Genomic DNA, 20972 nt, shown 5'->3' with positions numbered 1-20972 from the left:
TCTCGAAAAGCACGCTCCACGGAAGCGAGTACCAAATGCAGTCTTTTAGCAGAAAAAATAAAGAAGCAAAACTGTTAGCAGAGGTTACGTCACGTACGAGTCAATTTGACTCCACTGTTCTTCCCAAATCCCTAATTAGCATAATAAAACCATTTTAGCCTTCTTATTAAACTAGTTAAACGTAAACGAAAAATTTAAAACAAAAAACTTAATATACAAACGTTGATTTAGCAATTGAATTGCTAATTGAAGGAATAAAGTAATAAAATTAATTAATAAAAATTTGAAGTCAAATAGTATAAAATAATAAAATCGGTAAATTAATTAATAAGGAAAGAAGGGAGAAAGAAGTTAATTGTGTGATCTGTGTAGGTAACGTTTGGAGTTAGGACAAACAAAAACATAAAAACATGCGTGGCAGAACAACAAGAAGTGTCAAATGAACAACACCAACATAAACGCCCGTTCCAATTCCCGACTCAGATTCTATCAGACTCAGCGTAGACTCGGTTGACTCGGTCTCACACAGTACACACCATCCCCAGAAAAATCATTGATTATTTATCGACTGACTCGGTGGCAGACTCGGCGCGGCGGAGATGGCGTTGTTGGAGGAGAAGCGAGTGGAGGAAGAGTTATCGTACCCGATTATGTTGGCGGAGCGAGTTCGCTCGGCGGTGGACGAGGCCGACTCATTCAAAGCTGAGTGCTCGGAGGTGTGGAAGCAGGTCGATCGCCTCCTCCAAATGCTCCGAACCCTCGTCCGCTTTGCCACGGCCACCAACACCTCCGCCGCGTCGCCGCCGCTCTACGAGCGTCCTATCCGCCGCGTCGCTGCCGAGACGGCGAAGAATCTCGACCGCGCTCTGGCCCTCGTGCGCAAGTGCAAGCGCCGGAGCATCCTCCACCGTGTTGTCTCCATCGTTGGCGCCGCCGATTTCCGCAAAGTCCTGGCCCACCTGGACGCGTCCGTGGGTGATATGAAGTGGCTCCTGAGCATCTTCGATGCCGACGGCGGCATTGTCCTCTCGCTCCCTCCGATAGCCAGCAACGACCCCATTTTATCTTGGGTATGGTCTTTCATCGCTTCCCTTCAAATGGGTCAATTAAATGATAGAATTGAGGCTGCTAATCAACTTACTTCTTTAGCTCAAGATAACGATAGGAATAAGAAGATCATAGTTGAGGAATGTGGGGTGCCTCCTTTGTTGAAGCTTTTCAAGGAAGGCACTTCCCCTCTTGCTCAAATTGCTGCTGCCGGTGCTTTGTGTCATTTGGCTAATGATTTGGATAGGGTTAGAGTGATTGTGGGTGAGCATGGTGTGCCTGCTGTTGTGCAGGTTCTCAGTGACTCCCCCATGAGGGTTCAGACCCTGGCTGCCAATTTGGTTGCCAGGATGGCCAAGCATGACCCTGTGGCTCAGGAGGATTTCGCCCGCGAGAACGTGATTAGACCGCTTGTGACACTCTTGTCGTTTGACACCTTTGTGGATGATCAATGGGATCATTTGGGGAAGCAAAGTATTCACTCCATTGTTCAGATTAATAAGGAGTTGGGAAAGGGTAGCCGAGGAGGTCGCCATTTTGCGAATTCCTACTCGAATTCGTATTTTTTTGCGGAGGGAAGTAGCCGGGGAGGGAATCATAAGAAGGAGAGGGAGAATGAGGATCCTGAGGTGAAGCTTCAGCTAAAGGTTAGTTGCGCTGAGGCGTTGTGGATGCTTGCGCGAGGGAGTGTGACCAACAGTAGGAAGATAACTGAGACCAAAGGGATGCTTTGTTTGGCTAAGATTGTTCAGAATGAGCAAGGAGAGCTTCAGTTTAATTGCTTGATGACGATAATGGAGGTAACTGTAGCTGCTGAATCCAATGCTGACCTTCGTCGAGCAGCGTTTAAAACCAATTCTCCTGCTGCTAAGACTGTTGTGGAACAGCTGCTGAGGATAATTAAAGAGGTGGATAACCCTGCATTGCAAATTCCAGCTATGAAGTCCGTTGGTGCGTTGGCTAGGACGTTTCCCGCTAGAGAGACTCGGGTAATTGAACCTCTAGTTGCACAGATGAGTCATAGAAATGCAAAAGTAGCAGATGAGGCAGCACTTGCTCTTACCAAATTTGCTTCTCCGGATAATTTCCTACACGTTGAGCATTCTAAGACGATAATTGAATTCAATGGCATCCCGGCACTGATGAGACTGCTCAGGAGTAATGAAGTTACCCAGATGCACGATGGGCTAACTCTTCTTTGCTACCTTGCACTTCATGCTGGCAACAGTGAGTCCTTGGAGCAAGCAAGGGTGTTGACAGTGCTTGAAGGTGCAGACAGAACAGTTCTTCCTCAGCATCTAAAGGAATTGGTCTCCAGGGCAATAATCCACCTCAATTTGTATCATGCAGGAATGAATTCTCAAAGGATGTCATATTTGCCTTGACCACAAATTTAGCTTGTTTGAGGACCCTGCGTTTTTTGTGGGTTCACCGGTATAGTGTTGAGTGAGGTGCATCTGGCCATCTCTTTGGGAATAAGGGGGATTTATAGGACAAAGCACACTTAAAAAAATACACTAGTTCTTTCAGCTTAGACTGTTTTTTCTTTTCCTTTTTCTCCCCATAAACTAGTCAGTGGGGTGGCAGTTGTGCAGAGATTTATATTGTATAATTAAATGTTAATCATTTTATTTTATTACTTGTGTACTCATTTGTTCATTAAGCATGTTTTCTACATTGCCTTTGTGATAATACAAATTCTTGTAATGGGATAGAGCTGTAGGAGGTTTGATTTCTTCAGGAATTGAAAGTGGCTTTACCGTTGGAAGTCTGTTCATCAGTTTACATCTGATCTCATTCATGTCTTGACCAATGATCAAGACTTCATTCAATTGCTCAATTTTTGTAACTGAAATGTGCTTTGTTCATTATTGTTTGGAATTTTATGGTGACAGAAGAAACTTAATTTGTGAGAGCTTATCGAATCAGTGACTCTGATAATGTGTAAGCATCCTTCTCATATGCCAAATTGCCCCTTATGTCCACTTTTAGTATGGTGCTATATCACGTCATGTGCAGTCTGAATCAGTGAAAGAGATACACGGTGGAGTTTAGAGTTAATTTGCAGCAGGCCTATGCTTTCTATAGGTTTGTGTCCATGAGATATGCTATCATGGTGGAGGAATACTGGATACTAGCAAGGCATTCTGTAAATTATCTATTTTTCCATGTTACTTGGTGAAATCTATGTAGGACTAGTTAAATAGGAGGTAAATTTCACATAATTTGGTATAATTTTAATGAGTTTCACTTAATGATCATGAGTGTGTAATAAAAGGTTGCAGTTAAGGAGGATGTGCTATTAGTATGTCATGTAATTGTGCTTGAAAAGCTACATTGAAGGAGCATCTACGGTTTATTTATTTTTTGTATGCATGTGTTTGTAATAAGTATCGTAGATAAAGTTTCTAACTTCAATTTACCAAATCCCTACCTTTTTAGATCGATCCCCAGTTCTTGCTGGAACGACCTACAAAAGATTGAGTTTGAACTGATGGTCTGATTATCTTTTGCGATGTTTATTATTTGTAAATGGGAGGTCTGTTGTGATACAAGTGTTCTTCTGCGGTTATTCTGTCCTTCCCTTATATAAAAAACTCCGAATCTAAAAAGATAGTCTGCGAGTTATGGTCTATGCAGCTAAACATTTGACTGCAGAATATGCAGTACTTTAGAGATGGCGACTGAACAAGACACTGTTTGCTACTCTCCGCAAAATAATAGTATTCTTCCTTCGTGTGTGTTTTTTCTTCCTTGCGTCAAACATAGCTCCTTATTACGCGAGACCATCTGCATGGGAAAGTCGATTGTGTTCCGGATATGTTAGGAAATGTTACTTGATTACATGCTCTCCATCTGAGAACATGCATACCACTTTCAAGATATTTCATCTTGAAGAAGCAAATGTCATCTAGAGGCCAAAATGAACCGTGTATTTTTCTTCACATCCTTATCTCATTCGCCACAGAAGCACCTCTCTACCTGAAAACCTTAAAAAAAAATTGAGCACTCAAGGCAAACTTGATCCAACAAACTCCATGAAAGATTGCACACTAGGGACAAACTGGTGACCTAGTATTTTATGTATGATTGGGTAAATATGCATGCTAATTGTCATGTCGGGAAATAAAAGAAATAATTGAAAGTTGGCTAGTTGGATGATATATATATATATATATATATATATATATATATATATATATATATATATATATATATATATATATATATATATATATATATATATATAAACCAAAGTAGTGGTTAAACTGAATCAAGTGTAAAGTCAGACAGACAGCTTGGCACTACGTTATATTCCATCCATACAACATATAATATGGAGTAATATGAATTTGCACTTTTCTAGCTAGCCATTTGTGACAAAAAAAAAATGCCCGCCACACTCTAACTGCACAGTTCTGAGGGGAACTGAAGAGGAACTTTCAAATAGTTTAGAGGATTTTACAAAGTCAACTAGTTTTACAAACGCCCACCAACTAGTTTTGTTTATACATAGGAAAAAACCACTATAGTCAGGATTGGTAGGCAAAGTCAGTTTCTTAGCGGCTCCTCCCTGCCTTACTTGTTTCATGCTTAGGCATTCTTTGTTGACTACACTCTCACTGATCAAGGCCAGGCAACTTCTTTCTCACAAACCAACTTAAGGATTTGGCTCAAACTGATGGCAAGGCACGCCAACTGTCAGCTAGATGCATTGCATGATCACGTGAAGCCGATGAAAGCCGATGAAGAACTGCATTCTTGACATGAGCTGCACCTTTTTCACCAGCTCGAGTAGCAAGTTCTAAGTATACCACAGCCTTCATCATGTCTCCCTCCTGAATAAATATTGTCCACCAACCGCTTAGTTGTGAATAATCCTACTAATATTTCTAGTCATAGTTCACTGCTATTCGAATAGTAGAAACATTCCAGACAAGAACATCAGAATGAAACCAAAAATATAAATAATGAAGCAATTGGTAGAACATTTGGAACCCCGACAGAAATAGCAAATGTCAGAATGCCGGATAGAAACAAAACCTCTAACAAATAATAATCACTATGCACGTAAAAAATCACATTTTTCATTAGTATGTGTATGTCTATATCTATTGTCATGAACTAAATAACTATAGAGAAATTAACCATGCGATGACGATAACCAAAGTTATAGATAAAACATCTAGCAAATGGTTTCAGCCATGATCTCCTGCTGTTGTTAAACTAGGAAAATTTAGAAGAAATTGATGTTATTAAAGAGAATAATTCTATTTTTGGAGAATTTAAAATGTTTTGCAGTGACATGGTCTGAACAGAGAATTCACAAAGAAATTGAAATTCTAAAAATTTATAGAAGTATTTTGATTACTAAAAATTAATTTCAAATTCTACCAAAATAGTAAGAATTTTGAAATTTCCAATGTTCTCTTTTCTCTGCTCTTTCTGTGTTTGCTACTGTCCTCTTTCTCTTCTATATCCTTTTTTGTCTCTTTTCTCTCCCTCTCTTCACTCTCTTCTCTTCCATCTATCTCTTTGTTCTCTCCCTCTGCTCTCTTCTCTCTTTTGCCCCCACTTTCAGCTGTATTTGTCGTATTTTTATCAATAATGACGCAAAATGCGACTATTCTTTTATTTTAGAATTATTAGATATTATGTAATTTTAAAATATTAAATATTTAATAATAGCCATTTTCATAAAGTTCAGTATTAAAATTTTAATTTTAATTTCCTTGTATATAAATTAAATTATCCTATCAATTCTAAGAAATTGAAATTTAAAAAACTTGAATTAATCTTCTTTGGGATAAAGCATGAATGAGTGTTTCATTTACCCTCTCAAATGTTTAAAGCACAAAAGAGTAAGGTAAAGGGATAAAAACTCACAGAAAAGAGAGCAAGTCCGTGCTCAAACTGAGCTTTACTGTGACCACGATCTGCAGCCCGCTTCATCCATTTTCTAGCTAGTTGATGATTACGTGACAGTCCTTCCCCAATGGACAAGCACAAGGAGATATTGTACATAGCACGGACATACCCACCCTCAGCAGCTTTCATATACCATTTAGCCTGTAAAAGCAAAGATCCTAATACGTCACATCACGATAACAAAGAACCAGAAACACCCAACATTACAAGTCAATTCCCAAACAGATTTCCCAGAACCCCTCCCAGAAAGAACATGTCCATTCATGAATCATAATTAAAAGTAAGAGGGAAGAATAAGAAGAGAGCACCAACAGCTTCTTTCATGTTGCTACAGACCCTTCCACCACCTCTGTGCAGCCAAAGCGCAAGCTGGTACTGAGCACGAACATTCCCACACACAGAAGCTTTATATAACCATTTGACAGCTTGTTCAGTGTTCGGAGGTTCAGCTGCACAGCATAGATAAACCTTTTCAGAACACGAATCATCAGCATAATGTATATATTATATTCATTAAAATTTCACAAAGAAATACCTACACATATGCAAATATAGACCTTTTACATTATCTTTTTCAAATTAATATTAAAAATCATTTCTTGCCACAGATCTCGCAGACCAAAGAATAAAAGTAGTATTTATCCTAAGAACACGGAGACAGAATAACAAGGATATTGGACACAACCTAAAATACCAATAAACACACACCAAATCCAAAAGGTGCATGTGATGAGGAAGATTCCCTGGCATTCTCTCCTAAAAGAAGAGAATGAAAGATAAAACACAAGTTTCTAACTCAGCACAGCTCGTAAGGTGACTATTAATTATTTTGGTCATACAGTCATTAAACATGGAGTTTCCAAAACTAACAGTCAAAAATTAGGGTAATGATGAAATTAAAATGAAAACCTTGGAGATAGGAAATTCCCAAATTGCACTGCGCAGAAGGGTTTCCAAGTTCCGCGGCCCTGAGATACAATTCCATGGCCTTGGGCTTCTCCCCTCTCTCCCAGTAAATGAGGCCGGCGTCAACCATGGCGAGGGCGGAACCGCGCGCGGCAGCTTTCATGAACGAATCGAGCGCCTTGTCGGCGTTGGGGCGGACACCGCGGCGACCATGCTTGAAGCGCTTCCCCGAGCGTAGCAGCACCATGGCCTCCCGCAGCGGCCGCAGCGCTTCACACCACGCGCGGCACACGAGAGACGCCGCGCGGAGGTTGGGGTGGTCGAAGGAGGCGGCGATCCTCACCATGACATCGTAGGGTAGTGCCGTGAAATCGGCGCCGGGAGGGGACGGCGGAGGGCGCGCGCAGAGGCGAGTGGAGCGGGCCGAATGCGCGGCGGAGAATCGGGGAGCGGTTGCGTTGGAGAAATTAAGGGAGGAAAAAGGCGAAGAAGAAACGCGAGGCCATGTTCGGTGCTTCATCTGCTACGGTGAATCGATGAGAGTGTGTGTATGTTTTTCTGAGAGAAAGAGACTGAGAAAGAATCAGTGGATGGAGGGTGTCGGTAATTCCTTTCTCCACGCGTTTCATTTTGCATAATATCTCCTTCTTTCACTAAAGTCTATTAGTCCCTTTCAAACCACACACTTAATTAACATACCAATTACCAATTTAAATGTTTTTATACTCATTTTTTTTATAATAGTGACAAAAATGTATTACTGATTTTCAGACTTCTTAAAACTAATATATAGTATTTTAAAAACTTACTTAATTTTTCATATACATCTAATAAAACTCTAAACAATAAATATATTAAGGATACATACTGTTGATAAGCAAAAATGTAAGGTAAGGGATGACACTCCAATAAATAAAAGGTATTTTAATTTAAATGTTGTTTCGGGTACAAGAAATTGAGTATAGTAATTAATTTTTCTTACTTTTGAGTTTTTTTTTTATTGTTTGAGTTCTCTAGTAGATTAAATGAACATACTAAAGATACTTTGATGTTTAATATAGTTCGGTATTTGATCGGTTGAAAAAACAATGTTATAATAAATGTATCACCTAAAATCCTTACAATCATATTTTTTACTTATTATTATTATAGATTTTTCCATGGGTTTCTCATTAAGGTTAGTCTAATCACGATCTAATTTTGTTAAATATTATTACTAACATATTTAGCTTAACTGGATGGCTAACTAGATCTGATCGGCACTAATCGGTCTCACCCAACTTGGACGATTGATTTGGAGAGTTCAATTGGTATATGTATCGATTGGTACATATACAGTACACAAGCCTCCAAGCCTTGAGCTTGGATTTAAGTCAACAAGTATCAATATTTTGTTTATACGATTGTTGGTGGTGGAAGATTGTGCTACTCCACAAATCACTTTAACACCTCATTAAATCACTGCATATTTTTGGTTTGTCTTTAAAAATATGACTGTTGGGTTAGAGATTTGATCATTGGCGATGAAGGATCACACCTCTTTGTTAAGCGTGCTGACAAGTCTAACGATGAATGCAAAATGTCACACAGTCCTATGCTATTGGATGGTGCCAAATTTGATAGTTGTGAGAGCGTTACGTGTTCTAGAGAATTCCTACAAAAAATGATCCTATGGTCTCGTCCTTTTTACCATTTTCACATTGACGCTCATCTTTGCATTGTTCGACAATTTATTCTTTCTGCTCGATGTAATAAAATGTCTACTATTGACATCTCTTTGGAAAGCTCTTCTGGTCATGAGGGTAAAGGATATGTTGATGACGTATTTGCATCATCGTTGTCGCTCGGATCGTCTTCAAGCGATCGGGGATCATCCGATAGAGGGTTGACATCTGTTTATATCAGTGAAGTTTATGCACATGCTCCATTAGCCGCTCAAATTCTTTACCAACACTACATTAGCAAGTTAAGTAGTATATTTTACCTCTTTAATAAAGCTTGCCTCCCGCAGCTTCTTCACTTCGACCTCTATTGCTTTTCTCCTTTCTTCCCCGAGCTTCTGCTTCTTTTGGGCGATTGGTCTAACCTACTTGAAGATGGTCAGCTTGTGTGACATCACCCCTAGATGTATGCCCGACATATCAACCAACATCCACGCTAACATTTCTTTATTATTTAGGAACACCTTCACCAATTTTTTCTCCTACTCCCAACTCAAATCACTATAGAGCTTGGTAACTTGGTTGTCCAATTGACCTATCTTAAGGTCCTTTGTTTCCCCCTAAGGCTCCATCTGATCGTCTATATTAGTACGAGGGTCCAGGTCGGTCATTGCCACCTTTAACCATCTAGTATTCTCGAGCGGTTGATAAGTCGTCATCTTCAGCCTTACCACATAGCACCCCCGGTTAATTTTCTAGTCGACATGTATGGTGCAAATTCCCCCTTTGTCCAAAGGGAACTTCATGGCAAAGTGCGGGGGTGGATACGATTGCGTCGAATGCATTCATGCACAGTCAGTCTATCAGTATGTAGTAGGATGTGTTGGTCTTAACCAACAAGTAGCACACTCTAACCTCTTGATCGTCCTTCCTCGATCCAATCCTAGTTCACAAGTCCAAGTACTCGTGCGTATCCACTTGTTCGTTAGAGAAACTAATGATCTACTCATTATAGAACACAATCAAATCCTTAGAAATATCCATCTTCTGAAAGGTTTTTCAATAAAAGATATCGATCGAGCTTCCCTGATCAACTAAAACCTTCTTGATCCCATAATCGGTCAACTTTATGGATATTACAATTGGATCATCCCGATCAAGGTCGAGATTTGATCACACAATATAACACTGTCCACAAGATCATCAAACTCGAGAGTTTATGTAAAATCGTGAGAGTTTTATAAACTTGACTCATAAACTTATAATAGTTTACTTCATGTGAAAAAAAAAATATCTAAATATAAATGATATACTTGGATTGCTCTCAATTTAATTTGATCTATTCCTAGACATACTTTAAATTAATCACTAACAAAATTTCAAGTGCAATATTAAAAAACATATTACATAATTATTAAATAATTTCTTATTCTTAATTAAAAATTAAAATTAAAAATTTAATTTTTAATTACAAAAATCAATTAAAACAATTTATACATAATATATTACATTAACTCTCATTCCTAAATAATATATTTCACACAAATGTAGAAGAATGGCGATGCGATGAGCGACGAGTAATAAAGGGTGCGGTGAGCAAAAATAGTGCAACGACCGACGAACGAACATTGATGCAACAAGGAGACGATCACATGTAGTTAAGCAGAGAATGATCACACAAGCGGATGCAAAAATGGAAATGGAACCCTAATCTAATCATAATGAGCATTCTTCACTTTCATACACCAAACAACTATGGTGGCTACTGTTTTGTGGTTTGAAAATTTTCTCATTCAAACTCGCCACCAGGTGGAAAACTCACGAGTTTGAGTGAGTTTACTAATTTCACCACCAATTCTACCAAGTTTATGTAAAAAATGAGTTTAATTTTGAGTTAACTTAAAAACTTTATGTAAAAACGGAAACTCGAACGAGTTAACGAGTCAACTCACGAGTTTGACAACCATGACTATCCACATGAGAGATATCTTCTCATGTCAAATATTACGTTAGAGATTAAAACACAAAGGTTGTGTGGTTGCACCCATATTGTTGTGCAAAAGCATTCATATTGAAAATCACATCAAAAGTTTAACATAGGGGTGCGCTTGTGTTCACATATAAAATTAATCAACCGGCTTAACCACAAGCTTGTGGTTGTGGGAGTTATGAAGATACAAAAACTTACATAGTAGGTTTGACCATAAGGGATGTGGTTGCATCAACTAGTTTGCATAAAACAATCATATATAAAAATTGCAACAAAAGTTTGACTAGAGAGGTGTTACTATGCCCATATGTGAAAGACATACTTATATAGAAAATTATGCTACAAATTGAACCATAAGGGTGTAGTTGAGTCCACATGATTTTGAAAGTACGCTCATGTAAGAAATTACTATAAAGATTTGACCACAAAAGTGTGAATGCATTCACATGGATGTGGAAGAACAACTAAAAAAATGCATAAGAGGTTTGACCATTGAGGTGTGGTCATGACCATGTGAATGTGGAAGGTTGACTTATGTAAAAGTTCTACTTGAGTTTCATCTTAGAAGCATATGATCATGTCTATGTAAGTGTGATAGGTATAATCACATAAAATTGCACTATAATTTTTTCCACATGGGTGAGGCTACATTCATATGGATGTTGCTACATCCACATGGATATCAGAGGGGCATAAATACAAAATTTTATGTTAAAGGTACAACCACAAAGATGTGGTTATGTCCAGATCGAAAAGATGCATAATTTGTGTAGTATTTTAATGTATATAGTGAAATCATTCGAAAATACAATAGGAGAATTCTCCTTTTTTATTAAAATCTGCATAATCAATTCCTTTCTTTTGTCAGTTACACAAAATCAATTCGGGACTCCTAGAGAATTGATTCTCTCATCTGATTTTGCACCCATAATCAATTTGGAAATAATGTTTTTTTAGGTTCTTTGGATTTTTTGGGTCTTGCGTTAAAAAAGAATTTAATGTATGGTATTAGGTGGAGGAATGTAGTTGTTATATGTTAGAGTGATGGTTTTAACAATGATACGATGATCTTTCCTTTGAGTCTCTTGTTTGTTATTTGGATTAAGTTTGTAGATTGATGACCAAAAATTTGTTTATGAATTTATTGGATTGATCATAAATTGAAATTACTAACTTATTTTTGTTTATACTTTTTCTTTTCATTTACAACTTAATATAAACCAATATTATTATAATTGAATATAACTATATAAATTTTTTATTTTTTAATTTCATATTTACATTTAAATTCTATAAGTCACATTTAATTATAATTACATAATTTTATTATAACAATAATAATAAATAATAATAGATATAATTATAATATTAATAATAATAATAATTAAAATATAAAAGTTATTACTTAACAAAAATGAATTTAACTTTATTTTTACAAATCCTTTTTAATATAATCTCATTAATTTTAATATTTTTTAACTTTAAATAACTATTTTCATTTCAATTTAATATAATATCCACTATTTATATTTACATTTAAATATTCTCAAGAGTAAAATGGTAATTATTTAATTTAATTTATTAAAATATTTTTTTAAGTTATCGAACATATTATATCACTCAGAAACTTTCATTTCAAATTGTTTTAGTTTACATCATTTTTTCATTAATCCAATAAACCCTAGATTCACCTCCTTTTCTTTTCTCCTTAAATCTACTGCCTTAAATTCATCTTCAAATGAAATCTTATTCTTCTATTTTATTTTATTATTCTTTGACTTAACTCTTTTTAATGAACATTATTTATATAAAAAAAATCGATTCATTTACATGAATAAATTCTCTTATTTTGTTATCTCAACGGTTAATAGTGGAATACTTAAATTTTCCTCTAACCTTTTTTCTTTCATCCATATTGAAATTTTTGTGTTGAGAATAAAAGCTAAACTCTAACTGTTGTAACTGTCTGTTAAGAGTCTATTCTCTATTGTACATATATACATCGTTTTGTTAATGAGAAATAACTCTCGTTTCTCTCTTTCTCTGCATTACACTCTCTACTACACTCTCTCATTACTGTTGTATTCTCTCTAACACCTATCGGCGCTAACAGTGGTATCAAGAGCAAGGTTGCAAAACCTGGTGGTTAAGCTCAAGATGATCAAGAAGAGATGGCTGGTGTTATTCATAGCAATCTACTTGTGTTTGACGGCAAGGGGTTTGATGATTAGTGTGTAAAGATGGACGCGATGCTTGGCTTCCAAGAAGTGGACGAGATAGTTAAGAAAGGCTTTAAAGAATCTTTGAAGGGAGATTCAGAAGAAGCAAAGAGACAACACAAGGAGAATAAAAGGTTGGACTGCAAGGCTCGAATGTTGTTGCATCAGTGTGTGTTGGCTACTATCTTCCAGAAAGTCTCGAAAGCTGCCACGGCCAAAGAGGTCTGGGACATTTTGCAGGATGGTTATGGTAATTTCGGCAAGGTGAAGAAGGTCCGTTTGCAGTTCCTATAGAGGCAATATGAGCTCCTATGCATGGGGGAGCAGGAAACGGTGGTGGAGTACATCGGCAAAATTTAGATCGTGGTGAATGCTATGAGAGCATGCGATAAGGTTTTGAAGGACAAAAAGATTGTCGAGAAGATACTTCGGACCTTAACACCACAGTACGATCACATCGTGGTTGCCATAGAGGAAAGCAAGGATCTTGAAACAATGAAAGTGGAAGAACTGCATAATTCTCTAAAGGCGCATGAACAAAGATTAATTGAAAGGAGGAATGTAGAAAAGGTGTTGGTTCAAGGCACAAATAAAGCCTTGCAAGCCAGAAATAATCAAAGCTTCAAGAGTCGAGGAGCTGGAAGAGGCAAAGGACGGATACACGGTGGCCGAACGGGTGGTAGAAGCATAAACTCCTCTGATCAGCACATGGAAGTTAATGGCAGTGAGCAAAGTGAGGGAAACAATAGAGGAGGAAGACAATTTAGAGGCAGAGGAAGAAGAGGGCATGACAAAAGAAACGTTCAATGCTACACCTATAACAAATACGAGCACTACTCTCCAAAGCACTGGCACAATGAAGTCGCGAAGAAGACCAAGAATGACGAGGCGACAAATCTTGCTCAGGAGGCATGTGATTCGGAGTCCGATCTTGTTGTGCTGATGAGTACTCTAGAATGAGTAGAAGAGGAGTTGTGTAGAGAGATAGTGCGGGACAGGTGTTAATGTGTATCTGAACATGTGTTGCAGCCGAGAGCAACAAGCCATGCAGATGCGTGTCACTGTGGTACAAACCACGTGTTGTACTCGGAGAAGATGAACCATGCAGCGAATGATGAAGAAGTTAAACATGTGTTGCTGTCAAGTGAAGATACGCATGATGTTGATGAAGAAACTGAACGGTTGTCGTCTTCAAGTGCAACTGATGAAGAAACCGAACAACTATCGTCCTCAAGTGCAGCTGGTGAAGAAACCGAGCGGATATCGTCTTCTAGTGCGGATGAAGAAACCGAACGGTCTTCAAATGCAGTGAATGGTGAAGAAACCAGACGGTTGTTGCCTTCAATTTGAACGGTTTCTGATGAAGAGGTGTTGTCTTCAAACCGAGCAGGTGTTGAAGAAGAGATGTTGCCTTCAGACCGAACGAGCATTGACAAAAATCGAGCGGGTGTTGAAGAAGAGCGTTCCCTTCAAACCGAACAGTTGCTGAAAAAGAGATGTTGCCTTTTAATCGAATGGTCGTCGATGAAGACAATGGGATGTTGTCTAAAGACCGACGGATGAAGACAATGGGATTTTGTCTAAAGACCGAACGGATGTTGATGGAGAAACTGGACGGTTGTTGTTTTCAAACCGAACGGGAGTTAATAAAGAAACTGGACGAGCGTTGCACAGGTGTCAAGAAGTGGACCACGTGTTGATGTTTGTCGATGCGAGCCATGCAGAAGACGATAACTGCTGGTATTTAGATACAGGATACTCCAACCATATGACAGGCAAGAGGGAATGGCTGATAGACCTGGATACAAGTTTGAGAAGCAGCGTGAGATTTGCCGACAACAGCGTGATCATGGCTGAAGGGGCTGGAAAAATACTGATCACACGCAAAGATGGTCGATCGACTTACATGAACAACGTGCTGTATGTTCCAAATATGAAGGGCAATTTACTGAGTCTGGGACAACTTCTGGAGAAAGGCTACACCATGTCGATGCATTAGAATCTCATAGAGGTATTTGACAAAAGACAGCAACTTGTGATCAAGGTTCCTCTTGCTAGAAACAGAACGTTCAAGGTAAAACTAAATGTTGTTGACGTTTAGTGTTTAGACACTATTAACACTGAGAATGAAGGATGGTTATGGCACTACAAAGTCAGTGATGATAGGCGGAAGAAGAAAAGGAGATCTAGGAAAGATAAGCATAGGCGTGGTAAAAGGAGAGACAAACGTCGAAAGAAGAGACGCAAAAGGTCAGTACGTAGAAGGAAGAGAAATATTGCAATGGCACTAGAGCCAACTATAGATTTGACAAAAGTAAAGGGAGACAGTCTGATGTGATGGACGATCAACCTTGCAAAGCTTGGAATTAAATTCCTAAAGAGTTTAGTTTTAAAGGGGTGTGTTGAGAATAAAAACTAAACTCTAACTGTTGTAAGTGTCTGTTAACAGTCTATTCTCTGTTGTACATATATACATCGTTTTGTTAATGAGAAATAACTCTCGTTTCTCTCTTGCTCTGCTTTACACTCTCTGTTACACTCTCTCATCACTGTTGTATTCTCTCTAACACCTACCGACGCTAACATTTAGAACAAACTTTTTCAGCACAAACAATAGTTAAGAGTTTTACTTTATTCAACTTATTTTTCTGGACAATTCATGAAAAAATATGTTCTTATAAAGAGAATAGAACATCATATTTGACACTATCACGAAATACACAATTTAAAATAATTCTAAATTATTTAATTTAAAATAATCCAAAATAATTATATCTCACATTACCTAATTTAAAATTATATTTTAAATCATCTAATCTAAAATTATATTCTAAATATCATAAATTAAATATTTTAGACTACATAATCTAAAATACGTTTTAAATATATTATCATAATGAGACATTGGTCAATTTTTCATATTACAAAAATGTGAGAATAAAATATGAAGGTGGAAGAATAAACAATGTAGGGTTAAATATGTTTTTAGTCCCTAAACTATTGGCCATTTCTGGTTTTCGTCCCTCTTCCAAAGTAAGGTACACTTTAGTCCTCAATCTTTAAAAAACGTTCGTTTTAGTCGAAAAAACGAACGTTTTGAGGACTAAAACGAGGACTAAAAACAAAATTTTGAGGACTAAAACGAACGTTTTTCTAAAGAATGAGGACTAAAGTGTACCTTACTTTGGAAGAGGGACGAAAACCAGAAATGGCCAATAGTTTAGGGACTAAAAACATATTTAACCCAACAATGTATAGTGTGCTTATTCCTGCACCTCCCTGTATGTATAAAACATAAATCTTTTATGAATTAGTGAATCCGAAATGCTTGCATCCTCATATTTACATTTCTATTATTACAAAAATTTTAATAGTTTTCAAATGGTGTGAATGAGAATCTGGTCAACAAAAATGTCACATAATACAAAGATGGGAAAGTGCACGGTTTTAGGGTTTTATGTGTTGCTGAAGAAAAAATAAGAAGGAAAGTTGTGATTTGGAGATGTAGGAAGTGTGGCAGTCATGGAAGAAGATAAGGTAAAAATAGTTATTGAGAGGTAGAATGGAGATTAAAAATTTTAAGGGAGTGTGTCAAGAAAAAATGGAGTGTAGGAAGAAGTAGCCCAACTTATGCTAGTGATCCAGTCCAGAATATTTTTGTAAGCCCATAAGGAAAGTGAAGTTTTGTTTTGTCAATAACTCGGTGGGCGTTGCTCCCTCCACCCCCACGTGCTTCTCCCTCCACCTCCCCAATTTTATATAATTCCAATTATGTCCTAACCCAATTTTATATAATTCCAATTATGTCCTAAAGTTAAATTTTTTTACTTTTTTTATTTTAATATTTTAATTAATTTAAATTTACTTTTTTCTATTTACTATCTACACCTACCAACCTTTCATTTTCATCTCTCACTTCTCACTTCCGTAACCTCTCCCTCACTTCCGTAACCTCTCTTTCACTTCTCACTTCCGTCTCCAACTTCTCCATTTTTCTCCATTTCTTCTTTGTTTTTCGTTTTTGTAGAAGATCGTTTGGTGTGGAGCAAGACTGGTGCGGAGGAATAGCGTGTGCGGAGGAACAGCGTGGAAGAGCGAGATCTGCGTCCAGTCCAGGTTGGTTCTTTCACCCCGTGCTCTGTTTGTCGACGATTTTACTGTGCACGAAAGGCTAAAACGGATGTGGGACATCCGTTTGCCTTCGACGGATGTCCGACTTCCATCGACGGATGTGGGATATCCGTTGAAGGCCAATCGGATATCCCACATCCGTTTCGGCTCTGCTGCATTTTTTTTACTTTTTTTAATTGTTTTTAAATTATTATAACTGAAATATATATTTATATATTTGATATATTTATTGTTAAATGTTTTTAAATTTTCTTTTGACTTAGATTATTATTTGAATATTTTATAATTTTTTTTATTTGTAGTTTGTAAATAAATTGATTAAGAATTAGATACGAAAACTTTTATATATTTAAATTATTTTTATTTCTTAAAATAAATATTATCAATTTAATTTATTTAATATTAGTAAATTTGTATTTGTATTTATTTTATTTATAGTAAATTTGTATTTGTAATAATAATTAATTTAATAATAATTAAATGGAAATGTATTTAAATATATTATTTTAATTAATTAGCTAATTGTTTCTTTTATTTAATTTTTGTTGTAAGTTAATAAATTAATTATTATTAGTTTAATTTATTTTGAATTGCATTTTTTATAGTTTATTAATGATATTTGAAACAATAATTTATTTTAATTTTTGAAATTAAATAAACAAATTATTGTTAGAAATGACAAGAACACGTGGTGCATCTTTTAATTCTCGAGGTGAGAGTTCTCGAGGAGAGAGTTCTCGAGGAGAGAGTTCTCGAGGAGAGAGTTCGTCGCAGGGCGAAACTCGGAGAAGACCTACCGTTTCTGCTCGTAGAAGTCGGGCAGCTCCTATCCAGCATGACCCCATAGCTGAGGAGCGAGCCGTTGAGGAACAAACATATGAGGCGTATGAGACTCATGGAGAGGAGAATGCATTTGAGGCCCCTAACGATGATGACGATGAGGAGGAGCATGCAGATGTTCATGACACACAAGAGGATGTCGCTGGATTTCCTGGAGGTCCACACGATCATTCATTGCTGACGCACTATGTTCAGCATGTAGCTTATGCTATTTCCCAAGGCCGGGTGAGTGCAAAAATAAAATTTATTTTATTATTTTTTTAATAGAAAATTTATTAAATATTGATGTGTAGGATCGAGGGGACACACTGAAGTTGATCTCCCACGGAAAAAAAGTAAATAAGTTAGGACCATGCCACGAGGGAATTCAAGACATTGTGTTGAATTCCAGTTTGATGCCTCTTACAGGGATTTGTTATGATTACGTTGATAAGGGGTTACTCCTCGGATTCATAGAGAGGTAGCATTTTGAGACCAGTAGTTTCCATCTCCCTATAGGGGAGATGTCGATTACTCTTGATGACGTCTCGACATTACTTCACCTGCCCGTGATGGGACAAATGTGTGATTTGGAGGAGTTGGAGTTTGAGGAGGCTCGTACAGCCCTTGAACGGATGTTGACATCCGTTGAAGGATGTCATCTGTCCAGAGACAGTGTTCCTTTTACGTTTCGTTTTTATTTTACTACGTTTTGCGGCTCATGCAAGGATTATAGGCTTGGATATTAAAAGGATTATTGGAAGTATGGGAAGAGTTTAGGGTTTAGGATTATTGGAAGGATTATGACTACGTACCTGGAGAGGAACCACGACAAGCACACTAACAAGAGGAAGATGGTTTGATAATTCTTTTCACGATTACCAAGCTTTGCAGAAAAATATTTTACTCATACAAGGAACTACGTAGGTTATCAGGTTATCAGTGAAATATGTTATAAATGAATAAAATTAAAAAACAATAATTTTAAAAATAAAATTTTACTGAGGGGCAAAATAATAAAGGAAAGGTGGAGGAAGGGGCAAAATAGTAAAGGGGAGGTGGAAGAAGAGATGTGTGGGGGTGGAGGGAGCAACACCCTAACTCGGTTATGTCGCTAGACCCAAGTCTATGTTTGTATTACAAGCAAAAATTGATAGAAAATGTAAAACGCATTATTGAAGAAAGAATGGTAAAATGTCTTTTGCTCTAATCCTAGTTTAGAAAAGGGTCTTAATTTTTAACAACCGGACTCCAAGGCTAACAAAAATTAAATTTTTTAATTAATATAGGATTTTTGTTATATTTATAATGTTTATATATATATATATATATATATATATATATATATATATAAATTTACAATATTTTAAATGATTATGAGATCTCGACAATAAGTCATCGTATTCACGAGCAATGTAAACAGCTAAGAAAAATCTGCATTGTTTCTTTATTCACTTAGAATGCACGATTTTTGTCGTGTTTAATGGTTTCATGCAACTTATATGACAAATCGAACCTTTTAGAAATTGAGGCCCGGGTTCTTTTCACTCTTCAAAATATCTTCTAAAAATAAATTTGTGACGGACAAAGTTCCAAAACGAATAATAACTCGAATGCATAACGATTGACATTAACTATATGATTCGACGGGCTTAAGATCATAATATTATTCATCATCTACTAATACAATGCTACAAAGCAAAAATCCTATAACAATCTAATACAAGTATTTAAAATAACATAACTAAACATAGTAAACAATATTTTATTAGATTTTTAAAATTAACAAACAAATAAAATGAATAATGAAGGAAAAAAAGTGAATATTAAAGCATATATTACAAACACTTTTCTTTAGTGATCCTAATAGTATGTTCTGATAGTTCTTGTGTTGTTTCTATGTGTAAATAGAGTATCTTGCAGGTTAGGAACAGTTTCGCTAGTTATGGTCTTGTGAGTTGTATGGTCAGGTAAGGCAAGCTAGTGTTAACTTGCTTTGTAAGGTTCTTGCTAAATTGATGAATGCATGTTTGTGGTTGATTTTATGTTCAGAATAAACTTTAGTTATTTTTTTTATGAATTTGATTTGTGTAAGTATGACTATTTTAGTTTGCATGGTTTAAATGATTGGTTCATGATTTTATAATTGTTGGTTTGTGTGATTAAGAGAATTTAGACTTTGAGCAATAGAACAGATTGGTACGAGTTTTCAGTTTAAAACTTTTTTAATCAATGCATTAAGAAAAAAGTACCAATTTAAGCAACTTATAAGGTCAAAGTTCACTTAAAATCACAAAATCCATTTGATATCAATTGATATAGTGTTGAGCGGTATTAGAGTGGCATTGAGTACTGACTTATGATGTAGGTCTGAGAGTATTTTAGTTTCAAGACGTTGAGCGACAACTTGTATCGCTAAGCGCCAATTTTTGTGAATGTTTTGGTATTGAGCAATAGTAAGGCACCGTTGAATGTCATCTTCTATATTGAACATTTAGAGCAATATAGCTCCAGGACGTTGAGCGACACAAAGTGTTGTTGAGCACAAACTTTTGTGAAAACATGGCGTTGAGCGTTAGTATTATTGTTGAGCACCATTCTTTGTGAAAGGTTTAACATTAAACACCACATTTGAGAGCCATTTTGTGTGATTATATATGTTTTCTTCTTTGGCTATTTGAGATAGATCTGTGATGGAATTTATGTTTGTTTATAACATTGTTTATTATTAATTGAGGTGATGATATGGTTGTGGATATGTATAGTGATGGTGTTGAAGGAATTTCAAAGAGAAATTCTTTGTGGTGATGAATTTAGTGTATGCATTAACATATGGGACTAGTAAGGAGGTATTATGACGCTCTAATAATCATTCACACTCAAATAGAATATGTGTTATGTCATGAAGAATAACAAAATGTCCTAGTTTGTTGATTTTGTTTAGTCTTAGGCATGAAAGGAATTAATCTTATATGTGGTCGGGTGATAACCCCTTGAGGCTATGACTCTGCAGATCCTAGAAACCACTTACACAACTCTAGTGAGTTCTTATGTCAAGGGAATGTATCCAGATAATTAAGTCTAGTATGAACTATTTGCGTGTATGTATATGATTTATTGTATTTAATCCATGCTTAGTTTATATTTAATATAATTTAATTGTCTTAGGATAATTCTTTTGCACACTAGCTTACCTTGTTGTTTCTTGTGTTTTGTTTGTCTTTTTTGTGATAATCATTTTACAGTATGAGAAGATGAATAATTAAGCGA

General features: G+C 36.5%; 3 protein-coding genes across 4 annotated transcripts; 2 read left to right on the top strand and 1 right to left on the bottom strand.

Moving 5' to 3' along the window:
- Positions 1-358: 358 nt before the first annotated feature.
- On the top strand, positions 359-2683 carry LOC108329689 (uncharacterized). 2 transcript variants are annotated; one of them, XM_052869830.1, is made up of 2 exons: positions 359-1070; positions 1341-2683. In XM_052869830.1, the coding sequence occupies exons 1-2, from the start codon at positions 600-602 to the stop codon at positions 2430-2432; spliced, it is 1563 nt and encodes a 520-aa protein (XP_052725790.1). In that variant the 5' UTR covers positions 359-599; the 3' UTR covers positions 2433-2683. The 2 variants fall into 2 exon arrangements, with proteins under 2 accessions (XP_052725790.1, XP_017419516.1); XM_017564027.2 differs by having other exon boundaries at positions 359-2683.
- A 1645-nt stretch (positions 2684-4328) lies between these two features.
- Positions 4329-7542, bottom strand: LOC108327773 (F-box protein At1g70590). The gene is made up of 4 exons (XM_017561472.2): positions 6886-7542; positions 6289-6425; positions 5935-6117; positions 4329-4886 (listed from the first exon to the last, which is right to left on the bottom strand). The coding sequence occupies exons 1-4, from the start codon at positions 7400-7402 to the stop codon at positions 4722-4724; spliced, it is 1002 nt and encodes a 333-aa protein (XP_017416961.1). The 5' UTR covers positions 7403-7542; the 3' UTR covers positions 4329-4721.
- Positions 7543-13127: 5585 nt separating this feature from the next.
- On the top strand, positions 13128-14751 carry LOC108327679 (uncharacterized). Its single transcript, XM_017561363.1, has 3 exons — positions 13128-13661; positions 13782-14067; positions 14528-14751. The coding sequence occupies exons 1-3, from the start codon at positions 13128-13130 to the stop codon at positions 14749-14751; spliced, it is 1044 nt and encodes a 347-aa protein (XP_017416852.1).
- The last annotated feature ends 6221 nt before the right edge of the window (positions 14752-20972 follow it).

The sequence above is a fragment of the Vigna angularis genome, chromosome 10 (assembly GCF_016808095.1).
Source record: "Vigna angularis cultivar LongXiaoDou No.4 chromosome 10, ASM1680809v1, whole genome shotgun sequence".
NCBI classification, from domain to species: Eukaryota; Viridiplantae; Streptophyta; class Magnoliopsida; order Fabales; family Fabaceae; genus Vigna; species Vigna angularis.
Note: the sequence above shows the minus strand (reverse complement) of the source record. Positions and strands in the feature narration are given on the sequence as shown.